At 45.6% G+C, this 19,631-nt stretch overlaps 2 protein-coding genes across 2 annotated transcripts; both read right to left on the reverse strand.

The window, feature by feature from the left end:
* Positions 1 to 213: 213 nt before the first annotated feature.
* LOC125976934 (sodium- and chloride-dependent taurine transporter) lies at positions 214 to 10,908 on the reverse strand. The gene is made up of 15 exons (XM_049732974.2): positions 10,686 to 10,908; positions 7,225 to 7,454; positions 7,027 to 7,161; positions 5,224 to 5,312; positions 5,007 to 5,152; positions 4,560 to 4,692; positions 4,356 to 4,490; positions 4,189 to 4,292; positions 3,996 to 4,120; positions 3,795 to 3,907; positions 3,470 to 3,607; positions 2,924 to 3,026; positions 2,701 to 2,801; positions 2,434 to 2,604; positions 214 to 2,352 (listed from the first exon to the last, which is right to left on the reverse strand). Exons 2-15 carry the CDS (start codon positions 7,451 to 7,453, stop codon positions 2,194 to 2,196), a joined length of 1,881 nt encoding a protein of 626 aa, XP_049588931.1. The 5' UTR covers position 7,454; positions 10,686 to 10,908; the 3' UTR covers positions 214 to 2,193.
* A 5,343-nt stretch (positions 10,909 to 16,251) lies between these two features.
* On the reverse strand, positions 16,252 to 17,667 carry lsm3 (LSM3 homolog, U6 small nuclear RNA and mRNA degradation associated). The gene is made up of 4 exons (XM_049733006.2): positions 17,511 to 17,667; positions 16,799 to 16,909; positions 16,630 to 16,725; positions 16,252 to 16,535 (listed from the first exon to the last, which is right to left on the reverse strand). Exons 1-4 carry the CDS (start codon positions 17,529 to 17,531, stop codon positions 16,455 to 16,457), a joined length of 309 nt encoding a protein of 102 aa, XP_049588963.1. The 5' UTR covers positions 17,532 to 17,667; the 3' UTR covers positions 16,252 to 16,454.
* Between the last annotated feature and the right edge of the window lie 1,964 nt (positions 17,668 to 19,631).

Raw genomic sequence — 19,631 nt, forward strand, 5'->3', positions numbered from 1 at the left:
AAGTGAAGAGAAAAAAAAAGAGTTGTCATGTGCAAATAAAAGCGCAAACTTTCTCCATGTCATTTCTTTTGCACGTCAGCGACCGCTTCACTGACGCAATCGAAGTTTCTGGCCAGTCGCTTGCTCAAAGAACAAAACCAACACAATGCATGCAACAAATTATATACGTACCTGCAAATCAGTTTACATGACAAAGAAATACACAATACAAACTGCCAGGATGTTTTTTAATCAAGAAACAACAAAAAACACAGTACACATTTTGAAACCTGATCGATACTTATTTTTCAAGCTTACAGAAAGGTGGAAGGTGACAAAAGCTGGTTGAAAACGCTTGTCACTTTCTCATGGCGGATGTTGCCATGGAAACCCAGAATGGGCTGAGCATGAGAGGACGATGATGATGATGAAAAGTAGTGCAATGTGCTTCAATGTGAAAGTAGAATCAAACCAGTGGAACGTTTGAAGGGAAGGCTCGTGAGCAAAACTCGTTCGCAACACTCGTTGGTGGCCCTCAGTGTTGCTAACGTCGATTGAAATGATATTCGGACATTTTTTCACAAAGATTGACCAGTCAAAAAAGCAACAAAAACCTCAAAACATTGATATAAACTAAGGAACATAACCATATATTTTAGGGACGTGAATTCCTTTTGAGGGGAAAAAGCAGCGATGAACTATTTGGGTAGCGCACATCACAATGTCAACTATTGTACGAGTTGAATAGTCGATGTGTGACATGATCAAGAATGTTGTTTAGCGATGCTAGCATGATGTTAGCTTGGTGTTAGCTTGATATCAGCTTGACATTACAATGTGTGCGCGTTATTTTCAAGACGGTACGGTACCAGAAAAAGTCAACTTGGTAGACAAACGTTTTGAGACGTTTCATAATTAGAGCAAGTCTGGCAGATCTGGCGATGTGGTGGTGAATATTGCACGTATGTCAAATGGGAATAAGACATATTCCAAATCAAAACATTCTTTTGAGGTCATACTTGGGATTTTGCCACCGATCAAGCAGTAATTTAATTAAAATATGCAAATGTGAATGGGGCATTTCACTACAATTCAGCCATTATTATAAAAACAGTCAATAGTGGTCCAAATTTTCACTCTTTTTGTCCAATTACTTTTTGTGCTAACCCCACGTCACCGTTTTTTTTTTCGCTTTGTCCTAAAATATTAAAATTCTCACATTTTCAATACATTTGTCCAAATTGGCAAATTAAACTTTGTGTCCCGATACATTTGTACGGCGGCTTTTATGGCCATCGTGTGCGTTAAGGTGCGTTTCACAACCGGCATTCCGCTTTGGACTTTTCATACTTACACATTCAGCGCATTCTTTGCTAAAGTACGTTTTTTTTGGCTTTTCACAGCTTTGATTTGTCACGTAAAAAAATGGTCGCCAAGCGCAGAGAAAAGATATTTTCCAATTTGGCGCACCAGAGTTGTCCAAACATTTGTTGCGGGGAGACTTGCTTTATTTGAAATGGAGCAAATTTGACACAATTCCTCAGGTGTTCCCGACTGCAAATTGGTCCCATCTGACCAAATTCAAGGCCCCCCATCCCGATTTGGCGTTTTCAATAAATTGGATTTGGGAGGTGAAGATGGACTGTGTAGCCCCGATTCTTATGAGGCCAAATTTCAGGGGGCTGAAAAACGGCCTCACGAGTCCTCGACACTTTTTCATCTTCCAATTTTGTCTGTGCTTTGTTCAAGTTCTCGGCAATGCTGGTCAGAAGTGTACAACTGGACTTTGGACAGCCCTGGTTTGGACCTTTGGATGATTGTGTCGTTGGGGGTGAGGGGGGGGGGGGGCGCTGCCACTTAAAACACTTTGTGTGCCGTAAACATTCCCGCCGTAATCGGCTTTCTTTTTGGGATTCAGTCCAACTCTGAACTTTTGATTCCAAGACTCCAATGTCGCCTTCTTGTCCAGAGGAAGAGGAAGAAACTTCCTTCATGAAGTGTTCCTAAAATATTTGCAACTACTTTTTAATTTTCTTCCTTCAAATCCTTTTTTTCCCTCATTCCACCAGACGGAGAAACGGGCGGACAGACAGACGACAAAACAGAAGGCGGCTAGCTAGCGTTAGCTTGAGGAGAGAGAAGCATTTGGGAGGCTGGTGGGAGAGGAGAGCGATCTCATGGAGAACTTTCCATCCCGCGCTCTTCTTTTCTTTTTTACATCATGGTTTCTACGATGGTGTGGCTGGGGGCCTTCATCAGCAGTCCCTTGTTCCCGTTGGGGTCGGCGTGGTAGCCCAGCTCCCGGGGGCTGCGGTGGTCGGCCGGGCGCGAACTGGCGCCGCCTCGGACCGGGGCGGCCACCGCCTTGATCCTCTGCAACGAGACAGCCGCAAACGTTCATCGCAATACGTCACCGGCTTGTCGGGCCGCCGAAAGCCCTCCTCCCCGCCCCACCTCGATGAGCGGGCCGTCCGATCGTATGATCTTGATGACCACCACCATGGGGATGCAAATCATGGAGGCCAAGGCCAAGGTCCAGCCCACTCCGATGGCCCAGTCGGGATACTCGTACACTTTGTTGTACGTCAGGGGCTTGTATTTGACGAGAGAGAAGATGAAGCAGCTCTGCAAACACGGAAAGAGTCTTCAGATAACGGAGGGGGTTTGCGCTTTGGGCAAGTGACGTCTTCAAGGCGCTTGCTAATGGCCGTGCCGCCTTACCAAGCACAAGCAGGGAGTGATGACAGACCAGCTCCACTTCATCCAAGGGTTGGGTCTGTAGCCGATCATGTCCTCCACAGCATCGTAAAAGTTATCAACGCCTGCACAAAAGGTCAGGCACCTTTTCAGCAATTGTACACTTCATTCTTCTTAGCATTTCAAATGATGCCATCTTTCAAATCTTAAAATGTTAGTAGACGGTTTTGCCGTCGGGCGTACTCACCATAAACCCAGGCAACAGCGACACATTCAAAGAATGCCACCCACAGAAGGCACACACCGCTGGCTGCATAGTAGTCAAACAGCTGGAACACGTACATGCCACCCTGAAGCAAATGGAGGGCAGCAGTTGAGAATTTTGCCGGAAAACGCCAGAGCGAGGTCACCCGCAGATACCTCACGCCGCTTTTCCATTTACTTTGGGAATCTTTTGAAATGTTTGCCACATTTTCAGCGGCAATATAGTTTTTCTTCGATTGGTTTTTGTTTTGACTAGCGGATCTGCGGCTTGCCAACAGCTACACAATCATTTCTCTTCATTCTAATCTAGAACATAACAAATGCGAGAAAACCAAAGCACTGTCATAAATACTTGCACGTCTGTGCGGTCGTCAAACAGATAGCGCCGATAATATTCAAGGTGACATCTGACTGACTCTTTCAAGGCGACCATGTTTACGAGATTCTCCAGTGACCGAGCGACGCCGCGACCCGGCTCAATATCCGCATTGATGTGTAGGCGGGGCCCCGGCGTCCTTTTCTGCGTTACCTTGGTGACCATGGTGAGTGCCAGCAGGTAGCTGATGCAGCACATGATAGCGATGAAGACCTCTCTGCGGTAACCCTTCCGTAGGAAGGACGGATACAGATCCACCAGTGATGTGATCTGCCCTTCCACCTCCACAAACTGTAAGCACACACAATACATTGAAGCTTCTACGACCTCCGCCGAGGAGCCCGCTGTGGCCTTTGTGAGTTTAAGTCACGGTTTCAAGCACAACACAAAAGGAGCTTTGAACCGAGCTGCGTTTCTTTTCAACATATATTTTTAGGCCGACTGACCAAACGGCGACTTTGCAAGGGGGCTGGCTGACCTGACTGTCGAGGCCAAGCAGCAGGAGCATGATGAAGAAGAGGATGGCCCAGAGTGTGGGGAAAGGCATCATGGTTACGGCTTTGGGGTAGGCAATGAAGGCCAAGCCGGGACCTGAGGGGCGCAAACGGCACAGGCGGGCAGGCATTCCAGCGGACATCGGAATCAGGTGAGCCAAATTCACAAGACGAGCAAAATTTACCTGACTCTGCCACGTCCGTAATGTCCACACCTTGCTCTTGTGCCATAAAGCCCAGGACGGAAAATATTGCAAAGCCAGACACAAAACTGGTACCACTGTTGAGGGCTCCCAGCAGCAAACAGTCCCTGTGACGCATGTGTCATCAATCGATCGGTTCATCGATCGTACGACTAGGAGGAGCCTCTGTACCGACCTGTAGCAGTTGTATTTGTACTTGTTGTAACTGCCAAGGGACGTCATGGCGCCCAAACAGATAGCGTAGGAGAAAAAGATCTGGGTGCCGGCGTCGATCCACACCTGAGAGAGGACCACGTTGGCAGGGCGGCGTAACAGGCTGGCGGAAAACACATTGGCACGTACCTCGGGGTCCTTGAGCCGGGTGAGGTCGGGGTACAGGTAGAACTTGATGCCCTCGGTGGCCCCGGGCAAGGTGACGCCACGAATCAACAAAACAATGAGCATGACGAACGGGAAGGTGGCCGTAATGTACACCACCTGAAGGCAAGACAGCAAGTCATGAAGGAGCCGTGACGTCTACATCGGCGTCACTTTTGACGTCCTAACCTTCCCGGTGGACTTGACGCCCTTCCAGATGCAGAAGAAGCAGATGACCCAGACCAGCAGGAGACACAGAGCCAGGTCCCACTTGATGGGGCCAATGTCCTCAATGCCGCTGCTGATGCCCAAAACTTTGCGTCTGTGCCACAGGAAGACACGTTAACATGTGAAGCGCCAAACCCAACTCAAGACTAGAAGGTCAACCCCTGCCTAGCCCATAAACAGAACACAAACCTGAACCCCAAATCATAAGCCAGAAACCGTAACCCAAACCGCAACCTGAAACCAACCCTGCAAATCCTATCTCATCTTTCATTAAGTCAAACCCTGAACCCAAGGTAGCTACCCGAAGCCACAAACCCCAACAGGAATCCCCAAAGCTAAAGATAAATCCCCAAACAGAAACCCAAGGCCTAAAATGGAGCCATGAACGGTGCGCGGTGGCGTACGTACTCCCAGAACTCGGTGACGGGGGAGGTGAAGTTGGTGAAGTTGGAAGGCAGCCAGAGGCTTTTGTTCTTGCGGTAGGTGTCCTCGATGCAGCGTTCCGTGTTCCAGGGCTGGTTGCACTTGGCCCACGGCAACTCGGGCTGGAAACACTGACGGCGCAAAGATTTCAGACAACATCGGACTTAACGTTCCTTTCTGTGTGGTTGCATGCAGGTCGTACCTGGAATAAGTAGTAGAGTCCCCAAGCCAGGATGACAATGTAGTAGATGTTCAGCAGGGACACAATGACGATGGAGGCGTAGCCGATTCCTGCAAGCACACCAGGAGGGACGCCAGCGCGTTTGGAGACAGCGTCAGTGGAAGGCCCACCGAGCCATGTTGGACCACGGCACAAACATGAAGCAATCCAACGCAGTTGACACCCGATGAGACTCGCCAACCCAAAAGTAACGCTAAGCGGCCACACGCGAGGGGGGAGGGGCTTGTCGGACTTTGCGATGGCTGCCGCTGGCCGCAATTTACCTGGCCGGCATGACTTGCTCAGCGGCTTTGAAAGCCGGCAGGGCAGGAGGCGTGCCCGTTTGAGCACAATGAGCGTTATTGACAAGACCTTGAACGTCTTGTTATTAAATGTCAGCCTTTCTTCTATCAGCTGCTCTTGACCAATCTGTCACCGGAGCAACATCTTGCACCATCAGAGCAAAGAAGTCACTTGTGACCTGCAAACAAGACAAAATGTTATTGCTTGGAAGAATGTCCTTCAAGGTCCTTTGTGCCATCTGTCTGCATGTGTGTGAGTCAGTGGGTGCACTTGTGTGTCTTTGTGCACCGACTCTGATGATCTGATACTGATTAAACACACACACACACACATGCACGCCCAGCGTGGTCCTCCATGATGTCACTGACATCACCACCTCAGTTGACCTTGTAGTACGTGTTGAGCAAATACGTAACGTGTTGAATTTGCCGCCAACTCAACTACTCACTCACTCACTCACTCACTCACTCACTCACTCACTCACTCACTCACTCACTCACTCACTCACTCACTCACTCACTCACTCTCTCTCTCTCTCTCTCTCTCTCTCTCTCTCTCTCTCTCTCTCTCTCTCTCTCTCTCTCGGCTCGCCCGCTCCCTTTTTCCACCCGCTCCATCGTTCTGATACGTTGCCACTCTGTTGCCTTGGCAACCGTGATCCAGGACACTCTGTACGTCGTGTCGGGCGGCGGCGCGCGTGTGCGCCTGCATACTGAAACCGAGCCAATGAAACGAGCAACCAAACGGCGTCCCGTCGGCGGGAATATTGTAAAGAGCAATCAAAGGCGTCATGAATATTAACGAAGTGGCGCCAAGCAGACACGCGTGATGAATATATTAACCCAATTTTGCGACGGGGGAGGGGGAAACAGTGTGAGCGAGATGACGAGACGGACGAAGCAAGGCGAGGATCAAATTGGCGTTTTCAGAAGGGGCCCGAAACCAGGCCACGGCGTCGCCTGGCAACAGCGACTGTTCCGTCGGAGCAGAAGACGCGTAAAACGAGCGGGGTCCTCGAGGGCCATCGTGCAAGTCATTTTGACGAGCGAAGCTCTTTTTTGAAAATAGACAACAACCAACTCCTATTCGAAAAATTTAATGGAAACAAACGGAGCCCTGACGAATTCATCCTCTAAAACCAACCCAGGGAGGGCAAATCTTAAATGGAACTTTCACAAGCCAAAATGTCGGCCATTTTCTAATTTGGAAGTCCACTTCCTAAGCCGACCCGAACGTGAAGTCCAGATTTAGCCTGAACCCAAATAGCACAATTTAAAGGACGCCCCTGTAGCGTTGAGCGGGGGCGTTCCAAAATGTCAAATGTGGCCCTGAGAGACAAAAACCCGAGCTCCAGGCTCCTTGCGAGGGCCCTTGGGGAACGGTGCTTCAAAAGTGGCCATCTTGGTTCCATTGAAGACAGAAAATCGAAAGCGTGTTGATGGAACAATAGCGCTTCTTCCTCCCCCTCTGCTGGAGACATACCCGTGAAGATGGGGCACAGCTTCCCCCAGCAGGTGATGCCGCCCTCGGAGGTGAACTGGCCCAGCGCCACCTCTAAGAAGAAGACCGGCAGGCCTCCACCAAACAGGAAGATGAAGTAGGGGATGAGGAAAGCGCCTGCAAGGCACAGATGGTAAAAACCTCACTCGATACGAAAGTGGGCGGGCGATGTGAGCTTACCTCCGCCGTTCTTGTAGCAGAGGTATGGGAAGCGCCAGACGTTGCCTAAACCGACAAATCCTCCAGCCACCGACAAAACAAAGTCCAGCTTGCTGGCCCACTTCTCTCGCTGGGGGTGTTTGCCCTCGGCCTCGTCTTCAGGCCGCGTTCCGGGACTCTTGCCAGGAGACGGCTTGAGCGTGTCTTTGTGGAAGTCCTTCAGGCATTGGAGCTTTTCCTTCTGAGCCATTCTGGAGACAAACAAGCAAAACAGTGTTGCAACCCAGGCAACTGAGCGACAGTGAGGATGTACAACGCCGCTATTTTTACTCTCCAGTCCCCAAATAGATGAATCGACCTGTCACGAAAACATTTTTTTGTTTTATTTGGAGATAAAAATGTAATCAGAAGTTAGCAAAACGTTTGGTGACGACGACGTGTTACGAAACGTTCAACCTTCCGCTTGGATGTCTTTATATTTAATATTATGAATTATTATTGATATTATACGAAATATTAAACGCTCAGACGCCTGCTGTTGACTTTGGAGCCCCAAAGCAGATTTTTGAAAACAGCTTTCATCAAAGGTGAAGGTCGTGTTTCAAATGTCGGCACACTCCTTTTCAAATGTGACAAAATAACAAAATGGCCTTTTGCATCTTTGTAACATTTACACTTTTGGCTCAGCGTTTTTGGGCTTTGGCTTTTCTTAGTTAATGATACACCAGAGTGACCTGCTTCCCGACGGTTAATTTATAACCAAACCGTGCGTTTGTGCTCAAACAATGGGCGGCCATTCTGTCTGCTGCTGCACGCCCTGAGGAACTCCGGCAATTCCAAAACGGAACAGAAATAATATCGTAACATTTCTTGCGGTTTTGTCGATGCAAAGTTTCAACACTGAGTCATATTTTATCAAGAAAAGCGGTCACAATATTCCAAGATTTGAAATTTTGTATTCAAAACTAATTCATGCAAAGTATAACGAAGTTAGGAGACAAACCCGTAAAATTACAAGATGAGTTGTCATTTTTATTTTGAAATAAATGATAAAGAATTGACACGCTCTGAAGAAGGCGGAAGTTTGTTAATTTGTCTGAACAAAGGAATACAATGGCTAATTACCTTTAAATTAAAGTTATACTCCATGAAAAAAAGAAATAGGCTAAAATAAAAGTCGTCAAATTATGAAGATATTTAATTTGAAGAAAAAATGATTATAAGAATTTACTATCTACTGCATGCACACTAATGTACTGCTTAAGATGAGGACTAACGAATGAAACAAGCTGCACAGCCGTGAGAACCATATGATGTGTGTGTGTGTGTGTGTGTGTGTGTGCGTGCGTGTACACACACGCACACACACACACACACACACGCACACACAAAGCTCTTATATAACACGCTCCACTATTTTAAGCATGTTTAGTTCCACTGGGCTGAACGAGTACTCAGTCATCATCGTCATCATCATCATCCTCCTCCTCCTCCTTTCTTCTTGCTCTCAGTTGTCTCATTTTGATTTCCGATGACGTGCAGAGTGAGCATCTCCCCCAACGACCACCATCAAAAGTGTCATGCGCCGACATTGCTGACTTTTTAGCAAGCGTTATTTCTGTTAATCGGGTCGGTTCTTCTGCAAGTCTGAAATTAGGGAGGGGGGGGGGGGGGGTCATGCCTTTGGTTCTAGTACCACGTTGTGCCACAATGTGCAGCGTCATTCATTCGTTATGACTTTGCTTGTCTTTGCAACTAACAGATCTCGGCAGGTCTCCAAAAATCTGGCATATATCAGAGCCGCTACCTCGGTAGAAATCTTCAAGACACGATCATAGATGTGTTTTTATGAGTTTTTAACTCTCTTTGAGGCCCTGAATTGAAAGTTGCTGTCTGGATTCTGCACTAATGGAGCAGGATGAGATCCAAGGAGGACCACCTCCTTGGGCGCGATTGGATGGAATCCTTCCTTGGCTTGACCTTCACATGGAGCGTAATGCTCTGATATGCCGCTTCAAGGACTCTCCTCGATTTTTATTTCTTTATTTTTGTTGTGTTGCTGAGTCTTTTTTCCATTAGTCCATCTGAGATACTTTTGGGAAGAAACTTAGTAGATGTTTTTTTGTTGTTGAAGCTGTTTGTTGGGGAGAAATTGACATGGTCTGCTCTGGTCTCGTTTGGGCTTGTTTAAGCTTTGGAGGTCTGCTTTTCCATCTTTTTGCAAACAATTTCTCCCACCTTATGGAGATGGTCCTTCTGCCCAAACTTTGATATCCTTTTACACATTTTCCAGTGCTTATTATCCAGTAAAGGATGAATGATAAATTGATTTATCTGGGGGATTAAAGCTCCACGTATCAGCAAGAAAGGCCAAAGCTTCAGGTGCTTTGCCATTGCATTATGGGAAGAATGCTACATTGCTAGCATTTAGCCAAAAGTACATTCAAATGTATGTGCGAGTGCGTTCGAACGTATTTGTGAGTACCTTGACTTTGATTTCAAGGAAGAGGGAAAGAGAATGAAAACGAGAGATGACTATGACAATGGCGGACAATCAAAAGCTCGGAGTATAGAGATATGAGAGACTACATCTAATGGAGGAGAGACTCTAAACACATCAAACGAGAGAGCGGTAGAGTGACTAGAAGACTTGGTGGGGAGAAAAGTGAGAAAGATCTGCGAGACTGAAGGGAAAAGAAAGAGAGACGGTGAAAAATGAAATAAAATAAAATGGAGAGGGAGAGCAAGAGAGAGGGGGAGAGAGAGAGCGGGCGAAAGAGAGAGAGAGAGAGAGAGAGAGAGAGGTAGCGAGAGACTAAGCGAGAAGGAGGTGGGGGGGTGGAGCATTGCATTTTTTCCCTCTTCTGTCCTGCTTTGTGCTTTGCGTGAGTCCTCATTGGCTTCGTTTAACAACACGATAATCATCATTATCATCATCATCGGCATCGTAAACAAATTAAACATTTTTCCGAACAATCATCATAAATGAATAGTTTCCCCCGAGCTACCGTGTGAGAGATGCCTATGGGGGGCAAAAAGAAAGTGAAGACAAAGGTCATGTGGGAATACAATGAATCACCATTGGAAAGGACATTTGCATCTAAAATGACAGCCCTCGAGAGAAGAGCGCGTTGCATTCAATGCCCCCTAGCTCTCCAGAAAGACAATCTCAAATGAAGACAACCGGCACGCGCTGCTTTCACCATCACCCCCCGCCAAAAAAAGAGGAGAATGCCAAATGAATGGAGCAGCAAAAACTGTGTTGCATTCAATGTCACGCCAACAAAACTCGACACCAGAACGTCTATGGAACATTCAATGTCACCTCTCCAAAACAACACAATCAAGCAAAACAAATGGTGTGCGTGGATTTCAATGTCACCCCCCCCCCCCCCAAAAAAAAAAAAAGACAACTATAAAGGATGTTAGGAATAAAAAATATCAGACCAAGAAGAGAAAGGAGGAGGATGGATGTGGCTTACCTGCTGCCTCTTTGAAATTTCTAAATGTTTTTTTTTAGGGGGGGTCTTCTTTGATAGATATTTTTTATTGGAAAAAAAAAAAAGAAAAAGTCCCTCTTTGTCCTCCGATGTCAAAACTGAGACGTGAGAGTCTCCCAAAAAGCGGGTCCTCCTTATAAGCTCCTCTCTGTGAACTTTGTCTCCTCCGGTTTGGGGGGGCCGGCGTGATACCATCGCGAGTGGAAAATCACCGGGCCTCCCTCCCCCTCCGCCACCCTCCATCCTCCTCCTCCTCCTCCTCACGGAGCAACAGGAGAGCGGCGGCGCGTTCGCGGCTTCGCGGAATGCCGGCCGTGCGCGCGACACGTTCTGGCGGCTTGATGGAGGCGGGGTGTAATTTACGAGGTGCGCCTGAACGCCCCGTTCGGGAGCCCAGATGCTGCCGCTGCATCACCGCCACAGGGGCAGGTGCACGGAGGTTCAAAAGTGAGAGTCAAGGCTCACACCTCTGGATAGATGTGCAAAAATTTACAAAAACAAAGACAGCTGATATTTGGTCACGCAATATTTTGCATGTAAACGTCACAGGTGACAAATCAAGGCCTTCAATGAAATAACAAAATTGAGAAATTTGCAAAGGAATGTGGTGCTTTCCCATGGAAATGTTGACTTTCAAATACAAACACAATACTGGCTCACAAATGTGAGATACGTTTGTGTGAAAATGCAATCGTACGTACAGTCAAACCTCGGTTTTCGAATGTCCCACCTAACCAAGCAATTGTTAAAAATCCGTTCATCCGGCCACTTTATAAAACTGAAAATAAAAAAACACCTTTAATCATAGCAAGAATATAAGAGATGAAGATTTTTTTTAATGAGAACTTCGACACGTGTGCCACAATTTGAACCCTGCCAGAGATTAGCGCCTGTCATCTGCCTGCCCGGGATTAGATTAAAATCCAGATTATGTTCTTCCTGCTTTACAGCAGCTGCTGATCTGAGTGACAACGGCGCATACGTTCTCATCGTCAGACTGCTCATCATCATCATCAGGTTACCGTGGAAACAGCCGTTGGATGTGTCGCCATGGTATTGTGAGAGGGAGGGAGAGAGACGCCATTTGCGAATCAATCCGGCAAACAATTCAAGTCCTTCAATTTTGTAATACAGCAATAATGAGCTCACCAGCCAATATTTTAACTCCGTTTTTAAATAAATAACAACAAACAAAAATGTGCTGAGGTAGGGCGGTACCGTGAGCGGCGCTGACACAGCGCACGGCTCGAGCTGAACGTCACGTTTTTTTTTAGTTTTTTTTTTACATGTCCATTCGAACGGAAGGTGACTCCAAGTGTCCAACTTGCCAGATGTTGGCATCTCTCGACGTGGTCACGGACGCGGCGAGCCGAGATGCACACCTCATGCCTCTCTCATCTTTTCTCTTCGACCCAAAAGCTGTGCTGATAGCCAAGCGATGCTGGAGGAGGAGCGGCGTGACCAACAAAAGCTTCCATTGTGGTCTGGGCCCTGAGCCGGGGGGTGGGGATCGTTCGAATGGGGGTCTTGCGGATTTAGCCGAGCGTTTTGCCGCTCCAATGAGCCGCTGCTTCCACCACTCAGACGGCAAACCTCCAACAGGTCACCTCTCGCTCTCACCTTTGCTTTTGTTTTTTTTTTTGTTTTTTTTTTCCTTAAGCCGCTCAAAGGATCAACGCATTCTCCAAGAAGGAATGAAACAAACGCACCCTGAGTGAGTGAGTGAGTGAGTGAGCGAGCGAGCGAGTGAGTGAGTGAGTGGAAGACTTTTCAGAGAGTCAAGTGCAAAGGACGCTGTGGTTAAGACTGTTTGGTGACCGCCAGGTCAGCACTTTAAGTACACAAAGGTTGGGAAGTGTGTAAAAAGAGGACAATGGTTTTGAAATGTCCCAATTTGTGCTCAGGATTCACGCCAGGACACGGTGACACTTTGACCGCTTTACACACAGTTAATAAGTGTTAGATGGCCTCGCAGAGAACAATGTAAGCACATTTTTGCATACGCTCAGCTAGTCGTCATCTTTCATTTCGGACACTTTATGGCACTTTATGGCTTCCTTTTTTAATTATTGTCACACAGGCAGGTCAATGTGATAACGCACGCAATCGATTAACTTCCTTCAAGGATCTTGCGTGTGTCACATTGCAAGCCAAACACCGAAGACCCCGGTGACCCCACAAGATGGCGACTCCTTGTTGTGCCGGTCGGCCCGGCAACAAGGATCAAAGCTCCCGACGACGTGCACGGTCCGAACTAAGAGTTAATGGCTCGACATCTTGACTAATGAGTTGAGACCCGATTGCCAGACATTGAGCCATTTAAGTGCCGACAAATTTACTTTTGGAGGTTCCACAGTCAGACCAGCATCTGTCAGACGGGCCGTTTGCTTCCCTGCGAGAGCAGAGCATGCTGGGAAAGTGATCCCCCATGAATAACAAAAGAGGAGAAAGTGGAGGAGGCCCGTTCGGGTTACGTCTGCACCGGTGCACCGCACCAACCTCCGTGTAGGTGTGGCCACACTGCTGGCAGCGCACCCCCCGCCGAGCACGCCATATTGCGTGTTATTTGCTTAAACGCCGCAGGAGGGTTACGACCACAAAGAGTCCAGCAGGGAAGGTGCGTCCGACTGCGTGCCTGCCTAAACATACATGTCGACGGCCGATTCCCAAACTGGCGTGCCATTGGAAGGGTGGCCGGTTATAATTATGTGGGAATTTTTCCAGCAAGATATGATGGAGCTATAAGCTGTGAACGAAAAAGAAGGTAGCGGACTCAGATGCTAGATCACTTGAGAGATCTTTTCAATAATTTTTTTTTTTTTTTTCCAACTTCAAAATTGCTTCATACTTGAATGCCCTCAACAAGAATTAGGCACAAATATTTGTGAAAAGATGCTACATATTTGTTTTAATGGCTTTTAGGATGTTTGTTAGATGAGAGGGCCAACTCAAAGGATGTTGAAAAAAATGTGTTGTGCACAAACTCTGTCAGATGTCAGTGGCTGACCTTGTCACGTCTCGTCCCCAGCCGTGTTACTATGTGTCTCTGTCCACGTGCTCGCCCCTCCCCTCCTGTGTGCCCATGATTAGTCTGGTTATGCTCACCTGCCTCTTGTTACCTGTCGTGTATATAAGTCCTGTCTGCCCCTCACGCCCCTTTCGGGTCATTGTGTGATGTTGTCTTGATGTCTTTTGGTTCCTGTTGTCTTAATGTCTTCATGTCCTTTTGTTATTTCGTGAAGTCATGTCAGTTTGCCGAGTCTGTTAGTTTGTTTTGCTGGTCCAAGCTGCATTTGGTCGCCCTACTCTAACCGTTCCGTGAGAGACGTTAACTGTTGAGTGTTTTTATGAAGAAATAAGTGGTGTGCAGCGTTGCGTGGGAATCACATTGTCCCTTAATGGCTATGACACAAAAGGGGCATGTCGGCGTGGACGCTAGCAGTGATACTAACTCTTTTGGACAGGGGCCATGTTGTCCACATGCTAAGATAATGGCATCATGCTAAGATAATCTTACTGTTGTGCTTCTGTCTGGTCTAACGTGTAGTGATTTATTTTCAGGTCAGCGGTTTGATGATGCCATTCTAACCTGCTTATCACCTTTGAATAGTTTTATTTGCGTACACATTTATTGTCTCTGATTTGAAAAACATTGTAATTTTTACGCCAGCACTTGGATTGATCATATACTAACAGCCAAATCACCTTTGAATTGTTTTATATGCATTTTAGACCAAAGTTGAGTCTTTATTGTCTCTGGTCAATATTTAACATGTATTTGCTCTTTGAGTCACTTCATCCTGTTTGTTATCGTAAGTCTTGCATTTTATCATTTTAGCATAGCTACCCACGAGCTACTGTTTGTTGCTATAGCCCACTCAAAGCCCTTAGCGGGGCCTGATGTGCAAGGCGGGCGGGCGTTTGGGCACCCCTCAAGTCGAAAACGGTTCCAACTCAGTAGAGGCACGGCCGCAACGTAAGAAGGCACACAATATCCAAAAGAGGAGTTAGATTTTAATGCTTGATGTTAATACATCACAGCGCATCAGAACACACAAACAATGGCTAACCAAAACAGCAGCACACTTTTAGTTCTCAACTTTGACACTAGCCAAGTGAGACTCAAAGAAAACAAACGTTGTGACACGATTGCAATCATAACAACAAAAGGTCAACAACAAGGTCCCCCGCATGATGCCAAGAGAGGAATTTAGCCTCATTAGTGTGAGTGAGGACAAAGCATTAGCATTAGCATTAGCGCTATTGCTGGGGGCTTAAAGCTTAGCAGCCAAAGAAGGGGGAGGAAAGAAGAGGCCAACTGCTTTTGTTTTGTCTGCAGAGCACTTCAAAGCACAAACTAGCCGCTAAAGACAAGCTAACAATTAGAGAGCCGGTGTCGCTGCTCCCATGTAAAAGTCTCTCAGGTCCATAACAAGCTGCACATGGACACAATTCTCATCTTTTGCTGCAAAACAAGATGTGCTTTGACTGCACACTTGACTGCAGTAGGTTGAATTCAGAAGCGTTTTTGGTCTTTCTGAGGATCTGCTCATATTCTGCCAAACGCTTCAGAGCTAGAACTGGACTCACACCCCGAATCCACGTACACCAGTTGGACAGTGAGTCCTGAATGAACTAGAATGGCTTACTAATTGTACTTGTGACAAAAAAAAAACATTCCATAGTCCAAAGAATGAAAAATAAAATTTGATCCTAATGGTAAATTGAGTGCGCTACAAATAAGGTGTGTTCAAAGTGCTTCAAAAGCGTCACGTGTGCAAACCATTCGAATTCGGCTGTAAACACCCTCAAATTATAATTGTGCAGTTAAAGCACATCATTTAATTTCAAATTCATTGTGTTCAGAGACAAAAACATGAGTTGTATCCATGTCCCAATATTTATGGCCCTGACTGTATCTAGGTCCTTGCCTGCAGTCTAATTTAGTCATTTTGTCAGTGAAGTCACTCAAGCAGTAAAGTTGTTCCTTGAAAGAAATCAAGTTGGTGTGTGGAGTGACAACTGTCAGACAATGTGAAGGGGTGAATGCAGACGTGGTGGACAGACTGACGGACGGGCAGGCTCAGGCGTACGTGCGGGCGCGCGTGGATGACGCGCGTGTTTATGAGGTCTCGTTCAAGGACACATTGTTGCTGCCTTTGCTTTCTTCTTGGCAGCCTATTCTAAGATACTGAAGATACTTTTAATGTCGCCCCACAATAAGAACCGAGCCTACCAAGCTCACCTGCTCCCGACTTTCCGTTGCACCTTACCCGCTACCTATTGGAGCCGTCTTGCTCCCTACTGAGCCAGCTAATGGAGATAGCTACTATTTCACATCTTTCTATCTAGTTAGCAACCTTCTTGAAGGAATCAACTTAAGACCTTCTCATGAACTGCACTGTGGCTTCATGCATACTTAAGAGCGAATGTGTCACCACCTAGTGGTCCAAGCCTAACACTACAACAGAGGTACCGTTTGGACAAGCACTCACCATAATTCATATTTATACAACTGTTTTCATATTGATCATGCAAACGAGAGACGTTTTTGTCACCAAGGCATATTTATTTGCTCACAGCTTTATAACTCAAAGTGGTGGTTATTTACTTATGAGGAATCAACATCACCTAAAAATGCAGACATAATGCAAAATGCTCAAATTGCTGTCTCAAAAAGCAATATATATAAAAAAAAAAAGCAAAACAGAAAAAGAGCTCAGGTTTTTTTTTTTTTAAAGGAACCTGGGCTCAGCCCACCCGTAGGGGTGGCGCTACGAGGACAACGCCGTCACCTCTGACGAACAGCATGGGAATGTTCCTCTTGGTCGACTGTCAAAAACAAAAGACAAATGAGGCATTGAACACCTCCATCATTAAATATCTATGAATACATCTTAGCAAGTAATACGAATGAGATACAGACCTTGTAAAGTTCTTCGTACGTCTCCTCATCAATCTCCACCGTGGTCACCGTCTCCTCCACATCTCCCAGAATCATGTTCAGGTGCTGATCGTATGCCTGATGTGCAGCAAAACAACACAATGGATACATGCGCCTTGCAAGCGAAGATGCGCGAGTGTGGGTAGTTTACATGTAGCCGTCCTCGCAGCTCTCTGTCGTTCCTCATTTTGACGTAGATCCTCTCGTCCAGACTGAGTCTGATCAGGTCGAGGGGCTCTTCTACGGTGTTCGTGCTCGGTTGCTAAAGAGCACGGACAAAGGGAATGTGGTTTACAATACAAATGTGGTTTCTTTGTTGATAGGTCTTACATTTGCTTAAAAGTATGCATTTACATATTACTAGAATTGTTTTGTATTGGTGTTTGTTTCAAATTCTTACATTTTGAAAATTTAGATGAAACTACTGTTCTTACATGATTAATCGGGTGTCAACTTGGGTCATTTTCTATGATTATTTCTTAAATACGTGAACACACACTTATGTGCTTGTTTGAGTTGACCCCTTGGGTTGAACAGCTAACTTAGTAAACAGCATGCAAATTTGAATATTATCACGAAGTTAATGAAAAAATGTTAAAGAATTTCTAGACATTTGGGATGCGTTTCTTCAAATGTCATCCTTGCTACCTCAATTGGACATGCTAACGCAAGGCCGACGCCGCTAAGTTAGCATGTTCAATGGTCCGTCGCCAGGATAAACGGCCACAAAACGGAAGGGCAAAAACCACAAAGATGCGCAAATGGAGCAATGCCAGCGAGATTCAAAAGCACTGATTGTAGCGAGGCTTCGTAGAAGCGCATTATGAGCTCAAAACAATTCATCAAGCAATGAAAGCACAGACCTGCTCCACTTCGTCCGCCATGATTTTTGAGTCGTGGCTACGTCACTGTGACGTCGACGCGATATTCAACTCGCTCAAATCACTTCCGCTAATCCCGCAGTCCATTTTTGTTTGCCAAGTTGAGGCTGTCTGCTATAACCGTCGTTTTTACTTGCGAGTAAGTATCTACTCAACTTCACATTTCTAGTGTCACTCGACTTCTTCTTACCATGTAGAGTAGACGCTGATTTAAAAGAGGGTCCGCATGAAAGGATGAACACGAGTTTTTTGTGAATGGAATCCACGTGTATAGTAGTCCATGTGAAATGTGCGGTATATCCCGGTCCACAAATACATTATTATAATACACAATTGGCGCAAAAGTGATCAAATTAGTATTGGTCGATTGTTTGATTTTTTTTTTTTTTCTTAAAAAGTACTGTTTTGTCCAAATGAAGAAAGCACGTGGTGAGGTACTGATGTTTTTTCGGGTTCAATAACTTTTTTCTTTTGTGCTTGGGAGGGGGTTTAAATTTCTTCCTTTAAATTTCTTCTCGAAGACTTTGTTGTGAGAGCCTCCGCTCCATTCCGGTCCAGTCTGCCGTACTGGTTCTGGTTGTGGTATTGCAGGAGGTAGAGCAGACGAGCAGTGGTGTTACCCATTCCACACTCAGCCCCCTCAACCCTGGCTTTGTGTTGGAAGAGAACCCTGCCACACCACAATCCCTCAAAGTCAAACCCATAAAAGTTAACTGACCTGTCAATAAATAAAATAAGCAAGAAAATGAAAAGGGAGGTTAGCGTCTGACCAACTAATAGAAGGCAAAAAAAAAATCAAAATGACAACGTGAACATGTATGCTGACTTTTTGCAGGAGCTGTCATGACTGTCCTTGGCCACAAGGTGACGCCACAGCACCGCAAGCAGGAGTCCACGCTTTGTTCCATTTTATTTTAAATAAAACTTATTGAAATAGATTTAATAATAACTCTCTTTTCATCACATTTACACTGAACTGTGAGTCACTTTGTTGCAAGGGATTGTGGGTGCTTGCGTACTTGAGAAATGGACCCAAAATACATTGAATTTTGCACGATATTGGGAATTTCTGTAAATCAGATTGTACGAACAGTCTGTGGTCCTTAAAAGTACAGGATGAGAGAGCTGCTAAAAGGCTTGCACAAAAGCCTGGAAAAGAGACAGTGAGCGTCATGAAAAATGGCAATGAGAAAAAAAACCAAAATATTAGAAAAAAAGCAGCAAAAACTGAAAATGAAAGTATGACAGCAGTAGCGTTGGACACAGAAGCATGAAAAACAAAGCACATAGTACTTAGAAGCACACAAATGCCTGAAAAAGAAGTACACGGTGGTGCGAAATCATAAGAATGGTTAAAGCCTGAAATAGCAACAGTCACTGCATAAAAATGTGTGGATGAGATACGTAACTGTGTGCTACACAAAAGACTTGTTCTTTTTTTGTCCCTTCAATTTTAAGCAAGAAATGCGCACACAGCTACGCACTTCTTGTTGGTGTCTATTTTGGGGTACGCGCCGGGGGATGGGGGTGGGGGTGCCAAACATTCTGGCATTGGACAGGGTACTCGCAAGGCACATGATGGAAAGACGAGCTGGCTTGGGCCCAGTTGGACAGCTGAATCAGTGCACGAATGAGGAGGAAACGTTTGAAGCTCAAACAACAAAAGTCTGACTGTTAGAAGAATCTTTTTCCATTAAAAATGCATTTTGCAGCAAAAAGGGAAAATGATATGAAATTAAATTTGTATTGTAAATCACTGCAATACATGTTAGATATTAGAGTTGACATTAGGTTAAATAAGATCTTTAATTTTGTAATGTTACGCCGTAAAATCTGGAGTTGCTTATCCGCAAGTGCAATACAGGGTTTAAATAGTTTTGGATTTTTTATTAGTGCTTGTTTCGTTTTCACTTCTGTTTTGTTTAATTCAGTCACTTTTAGTTTTTAAGAGCAACACTTGAAAATGCTCCGTTTTTTTATTACTTTTAGTATTTTTTTTAATATGGCGCATCTGTCGAGTGCAAGATTAAAAAATGATAATGTCACTAAAAAAATAGATGTGTAGCAACACACAAAAATACATTTAAAATGAAAGCTGATGAA

Source organism: Syngnathus scovelli, chromosome 11 (genome assembly GCF_024217435.2).
Source record: "Syngnathus scovelli strain Florida chromosome 11, RoL_Ssco_1.2, whole genome shotgun sequence".
NCBI lineage: Eukaryota > Metazoa > Chordata > Actinopteri > Syngnathiformes > Syngnathidae > Syngnathus > Syngnathus scovelli.